Consider the following 8,640-nt stretch of genomic DNA (forward strand, 5'->3'; position numbering starts at 1 on the left):
GGGGACCTGTCATTCCCAGCCCCCAGCGCCGCATGCGAAGTCTGCCCGGAACGCGGCAGGACGACACTCCGTTTGCAGCCGTACTAGGTACTCGGAAATAACAAGTATTTTAGGGACAAGCACATTAGTAAATTAAATGTACGCATTCACTCAGGAGATTAGCGTTGGAATGCGCATATAATTTGCAACATTTGATAACGTCTCTGTTGGATATAATGCAGTACTGTAAACAAATGACCGGCCGTATTTGCCTACAAGACCATGCGAACAGATTTCCATAATTCTTCACCATCAAGGAAATCATCAAGGAAATCGCCTCCTGCTAGCAAAATGGTCATTCGTGAACATTACCTATTATGCTATAATAGGTAACCGTATGTGCCTGTCAGGCCATTTCCGTCCTTTCAATTGTTAATCTATATTGTTAAACAGCTGGCTTGTCCGCTTCCATGGCCTTCCAGTAGTGGCTCGTATGTTCCTTGCAAAATGAAATCGATTGCATAGCTGTGACAGTTGTCGAAAATATCTGAAGTGCATATATCTAGAGCTGGAAGGGCTGAGTAACTAGTACAGTTGCCTCTTTATGACTAGAACGCTGTTGGGTTCCAAAACACATTCGCACAGCATTGTCCAAACAGCGAATGAGAAACGGTATTGTGGATAAATTATTTTTTTTCGACGATGGAAGGAGCACAAATGAGGAAGATAAACCCGGAACAATGGACATCCGTGCCTCCTGACGCGCGCCAGCGTACAACAACTTATAACATAGTAATGGATTAATAGTGCGAGTGCTCTCCCTTCTTGCTTCAAGCCGTGCATGGCAGACCTTCCTGCAGCTGGAGGTTTCGCCCTTTCGTCCTGAAATCCGCGCGCTCCGTCAGCAGCAAGTTCCCTACTTCTTGCTACTACTATGCCTGATTTTCTATCTGCTGTGTGTTCTATGCACCTCCAAAGAATTAACTGCTAACCGTCGGAGCCGATGCCGGTGGGCGGTGTGTGGCCGCCATCCGCCTTGGCCTCGCCCTGTCGCAGATTTAAGATCAATTAATATTAAAAAACAAATTTCCCTCCATATTTTTTCGCATTTTGCGCAACGCCTCCACTTGTGTGTAGGGGTGTTCGGTCCCCTACGCAATCAGGGGTAGTTAACAGCAGATGAGTGAATAGCCACAGGACCTATCGCACTGCCCAAACGTGTTATTCAGAAAGCAACGCGTCAATGGCGCAGCACTATTTGAATCTGGTTGCCTGTCTACGTCCTTTCGCCTGCAATAATGATAGGGCAAACCTTCTCTGTGTAGGCAACGCAGACAATTGCGACATCGATACACGTAACTTAATTCCAAAATCATAATAACTTAGATTTGCGTAGATATATAAGATTTGATCCAGGCTCCAAAGAGAATTAATGGGGCCACTGTTTCACCACACTAATTGCTCACGACTTCAGCAGGCAAGTCAGCTACAGGGTCATCTCTCAGCATGCGCAAAGAAACTTAAAGATGCAGCTTCTGCAAAGGCTATAAGGGATGACTCAACACAGAAGATGCATGGGCAATCCTACCAGCTGCTAATGCCGTCGCGCGTCGCCGTGTGCGTGCACGTGAATGGTAGGTGGGGAAATTTCACCATTTCCCTGAAGACGCAAACTACATGAGGGAGATCGCCTTAAACCGGCCAGCCGGCAGTACACGCAAGCGCGCTCATAGTGAGTAGAGACAGGTCTTGAAATAAACAGTTTACTCAATCCTGCTATGTGCCACAAGCAAGCGTGCTTAGAATGAATGGATGTCCTCGCGATAACGGCAAGATTGCGCTGTTCCATTTTCCTTTAGTCGGCGTACGCACATTTGTATGTAGGAATGAATTATTGAGTGTTGGTACTATGGGCCCGAACGGATCACAGGTACTGCCCGTAACCCTACATGTAGGCCCCGAAGTGAAAGGCGACCAGCCCAGACAGCCCCCAGGAGTCTCCCAAACACCAAACAATCAGAGACAACTCTCCCCTGCATCGCTCTGTTTATGGGAAGACCACATGCAGGGCCAGAGGCCCGCGATAGACGTTCCGGAGTGGAAATTGCCAAAAAAGGCAACGGAACTATTAGGCACCTACCACCAAGCTTCGCACCCCGCGCACGCCCCAGGGCTCTTCAAGGCTTAGATGGGCACAGGGGCTCCTGGATTACTCCACGCAAACCACTCGGTCACGCACGCATACACATAGTATAAACCGACTCCAAAACCACTATAAGCCAGGCTGCGGGGAGTTATGTAACCCCAACGTTCCTCACAATCCAGGTGGCGCCGCGATGCCTCCCCATATCGGACGAAACGAACCACAAATCGCCACACACACAAGCCGGCCGCACGCAACCCGCATATCATCGGGTGGCTGGCCTTGGGGCCCCCACCGAGTCCCATATCCGCCGCCCCAGGAATGCGAAGGCATGACAGAAATCCGAAACCGGCCGACCTATCGCTCTTGGCCTTCAATAGCGGCCGCCTCCCGCACCAAAGGAACTAGCCCATGCATTTTCAGATAGTAGAAGAAGCTAGAAGAGTTGAAGAGTTTGTGCATTTATGGATTGATTAAAGGGGTGTTTCCACTTGGATTAAAATCACGGATTAAAGATTTTAATCCGCGCCAATCCGCCGTAATCCACGAGGAATTCATATGCCTGGATTACGAAATTCATACGTCTGGATTAAGGAACGGATTGAAGTAGACATTTGCCATTCCGTGCATAAAATGCAAAAACGAGTATTGCCAGACATTAAAAAGGCTATCGAGTATCAACATGAAGGCTTTGCAGCACCTTTGAACGACACCCACGGTGTGGTGCGTAATGCCGAACAAGAAGCGCAAAGCTTCCATAAAACTAGGAATACCTACAGCCTTTCAAAAGGATAACCTGTTGTGAACATTCGAGTAGTTAATGTTTATTCGGTCAGACCTGGTTAATTCTGTATCTTGTTGCTACGACGAGGATCTGTACGACACCATTTATATATGTGTGTGACAGAAGGAGAATTCACTAGCTGTGTAACGGTATATGCGAGAGACGCTCGAGTAAACGACTCAGGAGCAGTACGCATTAGGGTTATCAGCTCAGGATTGTACAACTGTAAACCAAACCTGCAGGTTATGAGCCCCGCCCATAGGTGACGGGATGGAAGCAACCACTACGCGGCTGGTGTACAGCGAAAGGCTGACAATGAAGAATTCCAACCTATCAGTCAGGCTTTTTATGAGGCGTCGTAATAAGTGTTAGGGTGTATTTCCAGTGCGGATTAAGGCCAGGGATTAGCGTTAATCCCTGTGCTAATCCCAGCAGTGGAAATCCCACCGGGATTAAGCAGGACTAGCCGGGGATTAAGAAATTCCTCAGGACACCGTGTTCTCTATTCAGAGGACTAGCAGGAGTTAGCAAGAGATTAGGAAAGAACATAAACTGAACTTGATGTCCATGCATTTACCTGGCAACTTGTGACAAAAAAGTTATTACCTGGCCCCACCCAGATAGTATTTCCGTATCTGGATTAGCATTCATGGCGTCATATCTTATTTTAATTTCTAGGTAATTCCATATGGATGACCTCAAGTAAGCAATATCTGATTTGGTTTGCTCGAAAGGCGTAGACTTCTCGTTGCGAGAAGGCGGGTTCTTGGACGAAGATGTTACTCGTTGTACTGTCGTACTGTTTTCAGTATGGATATTATACTGAACTGCGTTCTGTTTTGGCTATTCGCCGTTTCGTGACCTTAGGTTCATGCTATCATTATAAACCTTTTAATTTCTCCACAACACTTCGCGTAACCAACGCAATGGCTGATCAAATCTTGCCTGCTAACATTCCAAACAACAACATTCAAAACAACCATAACAATGTAGTCATTCCGCCCCCTGCGGCAGCTCAAGGCGTGCCAGCGCAGGTAGTAGAGCAGCTGATACAACATCAGAACTTCAATGCCGTCTTTACAAATATTAACGCGGGCAGGGAGGAGGCCCTGTCGAGAAGATATACAGACCTAGAGCAGAATCGGGAGGCGTCGTGCCCGAAGGCGGTCAAGTTCATGGCGGCATGGATTCGGGACATCGGATCCAAAGTCTACTCAGCACATTCAGCGCTAAAAGTCATTCAGGCTACAGTCGCGGACGTTGGGCCTGTCGTGGACATCCTCCAACAAAGCATCTTCATCATGGACTTGCTCTACGCGTCCTGCGACGCTGGTGGTCGGTGCCACCAGTATCATCTAGAAGTAATGCAGCAGTACTTCAACAACAACCGACATCAAGCCGTCAGTCCGACGGCAGAAGTCAAGGCGGATACAGACCGACTCTACGACTGTGGTGAGGATCGCTTCCGGCGCGCTGTCCGGGACGTTAAGGACCGGATGGGGACTAACCCGCTGCAGGAGGTGCAGAACTTTGGCGGCCGTGGCAACAGCCGCAGCCGGGGTGGATACGGGGCCCAGCGCTTTCACCCCTACCAAGGCGGCGGGGCATACCCCAACTTTAGCGGCCACCAACAGTTCAGTGGCCAGCCGCAGTTTGGTGGTCAGCAGCAGTACCACCAGCCCCCGCCCATGGGGCCTATGATGCCGGCCGGCCGTGGCCGTGGCCGGGGACCAATGTGAATGACGCCAACTAGGGTCCGGACACGCGGCATGCGATATGCGTAGGCGTTAGGTAGAGCGGTGTAGTTAGACACGCAGCCCATCCTTAATTGCGGATATTGCGATTGGCGGACCTCATTCTATATCATCCTATCCACAACTCGCCCCGACCGAATGAAGCGCTAATAGGCTGCATCATTACACGAGGGTCGCCGTTACCCGCACGATCTTGGTTGGCCACGTGCCACATCGCGATTAAATCTAATTCGGGCTATGACGCCTACAAGCGAGCGAGATTTACGGCAACAGGCCATTTGACGTATATCAGACCCTACAAGGCTGCGGGCCTACCATGTAATATTTACGGCCTTATGTGCCCTTTCTTTTTGTTAATCCAGGCTGTAAGCCTCGAATGAGAGCGATGAAAGACACTCGCGTGCATCAGGGAGCGATAGCAAATGCAGCGCGTTCGCTTAGATTAGTGTAGAGAGTTAGCAGTACGACACAATCTAGGGGCAGCACGCGTTAGCATAGCGTTGTAGAAAGCGGCATCGCAATCAGCTCGTCATAAAACATCACAAACTTGGTACTCTATAACATCACCACTTACATACGTGCAACATACTCAGCCTTCTGCTCCAATTTTACATACTATGTCACGCGTTCCTAGGCTTGTCATTCCTGGTATTACATATAGTACTCAGCAGACTCAGCAACCACAGGCGCCGCTTCCACCGCGACCTGCATCAGCATCCGCACCAGCAGCAGCTGTGGTCTCGACGAGTTGGGGCGTTCCGAGGCTAGTCGTGAACTTCAGCTCGGCTGCAGACGTTCAGGCAGCATCCCAACACCAAGCACCGGCCCGCCGACCCGAAGCAATTAACGCTCAGATTGAAGCTTCAAACGAATCTAAAGAAGTAACTATCCAGAAGCCCATGGTGAGACGCCATTTATTTAAATGCCACTTCACAAACACATTTACAAGGGATAGTAAGTGACTCTTCTATACATGCGCTTGGTAGCAGGTCCAGAATACCGACGATCCTAGCACCGTCCCGAGCTCGGAGCAAACGGCTCCAGTGCGGACCGGGAAGAGCCAGGTGGACGTTCGGCGTGGCCAAGCCCACGATGAAGCACTTGCAGCGGCAGGTGTGCACGATCTGCTAGACGGCCCAGCAGAAGTCGAAAGCTCCGACCGACCAAAACCTCAACGCTTTATGAGGGGACGCTTGAAGGCGCATTATAGGTTCTGGGCTTCGTTCGTCAAAAACCCGTTGGTATTGAAGTGGATCCTCGTGGGGTCTCCCCTTTTTTGGATAGCGTCACAACCAGCTCCCTTTTTCGCAGCGAACCACGGTTCCACCCAGGAACACACTTCATTCGTGAGTGAAGCGATCGCAGAACTCGTTCAGACAGGCACAGCCCTTCGCGTCGCAGAACAGCCCCACTGCGTATTGCCTTTGGGAGTAGCTGTGCGTAACAACGGAAAGAAGCGATTAATCCTGGACGCTCGGTACCTAAACGAGCACGTCGTTAAGCCGAGTTTCAAGTACGAAACACTATCGTCCCTACAATACATGCTTCAGCCCAATGACTACGCGTTTACCATAGATTTCAAGAGCGGTTACCATCACCTCGACATGGACCCAAAGTTTTGGACTTACCTAGGTTTTCAGTGGAAAGGTCAGTTTTACGTATTCACTCAACTTCCATTCGGTCTAGCACCGGCGTGCTGGGCCTTCACTAAGTTAACGAGGGAGCTATTGAACCGGTGGCGCTCTGAAAGCCATCGCTGTGCAGGGTATTTGGATGATAGTGTACACGCGCATCAGTCCCCTGATGCTTTAGCTCGAATTCAAGAAAGGGTACTCCTCGATTGTGAGCACGCTGGTGTCTTGGTGAGCCTCGAAAAGTGCCAACCGATTTCCCAAGAATTCCAGTATCTGGGGGCAATAATTAATACGGTAACTGGCACCATGACCGTACCCAGCCATAAGCGGGATGTGTTGATGCACACGATTGATGGCCTGCTAGTTAATCATGCTCGATGTCAGATCCGGGCAGTTGCTTCTGTAGTCGGTCACATCATGTCGATGAGTTATTCCTTTGGTGAAATGTCTGTCCTGATGACCCGGCGGCTATCGCAATGGGAAAGTGAAATGTTGCGGCAAGGCCATGCTTTGCATCACCACATGCCTTTGTACGCAGACGCAATTCAGGAGTTAGAATTCTGGCGCGAGTCGTTCATGCGGTATGATGGCCGAAGGCCAATCTGGCGTCCGTCTTTCATGCATACGATAAAAGTCTTCACGGACGCAGCGGGTGCCAGTACCCGTCAGTGCACAGTGTCATTTGGCGGTTGGGGCGGTTGGGCGGACTTACCATCACAACCGAAAGCAGCAGGCCCTTGGCTAATCGACACTCGGGGCTCATCGTCCGGTTACCTCGAGCTGAATGCCGTGTTAAACGTGCTGAAAAGCATTAATAAGGATGGCCAATTATCGAATCAACGGGTTTTGCTCCATACCGACAGCCAGGTCGCAGATAATGCACTGCGTAAGGGAGGCTCCATGTCAGACGCTATCCAGTCAATATGCTTCCAGGTGTTTTGGTATTGCGTCAAGCATAACATCGACCTCGTCACCACGTGGATTCCGAGAGAGCAAAATGGCCTGGCGGACGATCTTTCTAAAAGGGATGATGCGTGTGACTGGAAGTTGCATCCAGAGGTGTTTGATTCCATCAATCAAGAGTGGGGACCTTTCTCGGTTGACCTGTTTGCATCTGATCACAATTACCAGCTTCAACCATACTATACGTTTTTTCACACTCCGGGTACTTCGGGTGTTAACGCGTTTTCGTTACCGTGGCCTCAGAGAGCATGGTGTAACCCACCTTTCGCAGTAATGAGCCGGGTCTTGGCATACGCAGCGCTATGTCGCACCTCCATGACACTAATTGTACCTTTTTGGCCGGGGGCCATTTGGTGGCCAGCACTCATAGAAAACGAGTTTGTTTTTCGTTCATTTGTATGGGGATGTTGGGTGCTGCCGAGGCGCCCGGATTTGTTCCTAGATCGCCAAGGCGAAGGTCATCTCACGAACTGGGGTGTGCTAGCTCTTAACGTGGATTTTTCGCGCGACTGTCCGTACGCGGTCCCGGTCCCAATTCGTCACTGACTACCGGCAGGGGAGGACATCAAGACCTTAGTGCGGGAGATGCTGAACGGCAGCATACTGACACAACACCCGCAGCTAGTCGCCCTGGTGGACGCTATGATCGAGAGCGCACATCTAACCCGAGCGGCAAGTACGTGGCGGCTCTACGAACCAGTTATCCGGAAATGGGTGTCGTTTTGCACCTCCATGGGGGAACCTCCTTTAGGCGCAAGCGGGATAGTCGCTGCAGCATTCTTGACAAAAGTACGGCAGGATGCAGCGGCGCGCAAAGTGGGGCACCAAGCAGTGGATCGGGCCAGCGCGGCAGTGTCTGCTTTTCACGAGCTGGCAGGCTTGCCTACCCCATGCTTACATCCCTTGTGTGCCGGAGTCCGGGAAGTCGCCCGTCGGACACTGTCGGCAACCCCCAGGAACCTAGACGTCACAACCCCGACGGAAGTGTCGCAACTGGTGGAATACCATATCCGCGAAGGTGTACCTTTACTCACTAGAATGGTCGTCACAGGCGCAGTACTCGCATTCTGCGGCTTGCTCCGCTTTGACGATCTAAGCCACGTGCTGGTGCATACTGACCTGCTTCGCATCTACGGAGATCGAGTGGAGATCTTTTTATTTAAAAGCAAGACCGACCAGCACTGCAAGGGAGCCTTTGTGACTATCGGCAGAATCGGCGGGCCATGCTGCCCGGTGCTTCTTTTGGAGCAGCTGCTGGAAGCAGGTCACTACCAGCGGACACCACGCACGTCGGTGCGGCGCAACGGAGTTGAAGCCGATGCAGAGGATGTCGGCCCATTGCTGCGCGCCGTCAACGTCCGGCGCAACTGCCTAGAGGAGGTC

The 8,640-nt window shown here is 50.9% G+C and overlaps 1 protein-coding gene across 1 annotated transcript; it reads left to right on the forward strand.

The window, feature by feature from the left end:
* Positions 1–3,832: 3,832 nt before the first annotated feature.
* Positions 3,833–4,645, forward strand: VOLCADRAFT_86559 (uncharacterized protein; the record flags this gene model as incomplete). The annotated part of the gene is made up of 1 exon (XM_002946315.1): positions 3,833–4,645. The coding sequence occupies one exon, from the start codon at positions 3,833–3,835 to the stop codon at positions 4,643–4,645; it is 813 nt and encodes a 270-aa protein (XP_002946361.1).
* Between the last annotated feature and the right edge of the window lie 3,995 nt (positions 4,646–8,640).

The sequence above is a fragment of the Volvox carteri genome (assembly GCF_000143455.1).
Source record: "Volvox carteri f. nagariensis unplaced genomic scaffold VOLCAscaffold_3, whole genome shotgun sequence".
Lineage (NCBI taxonomy): Eukaryota > Viridiplantae > Chlorophyta > Chlorophyceae > Chlamydomonadales > Volvocaceae > Volvox > Volvox carteri.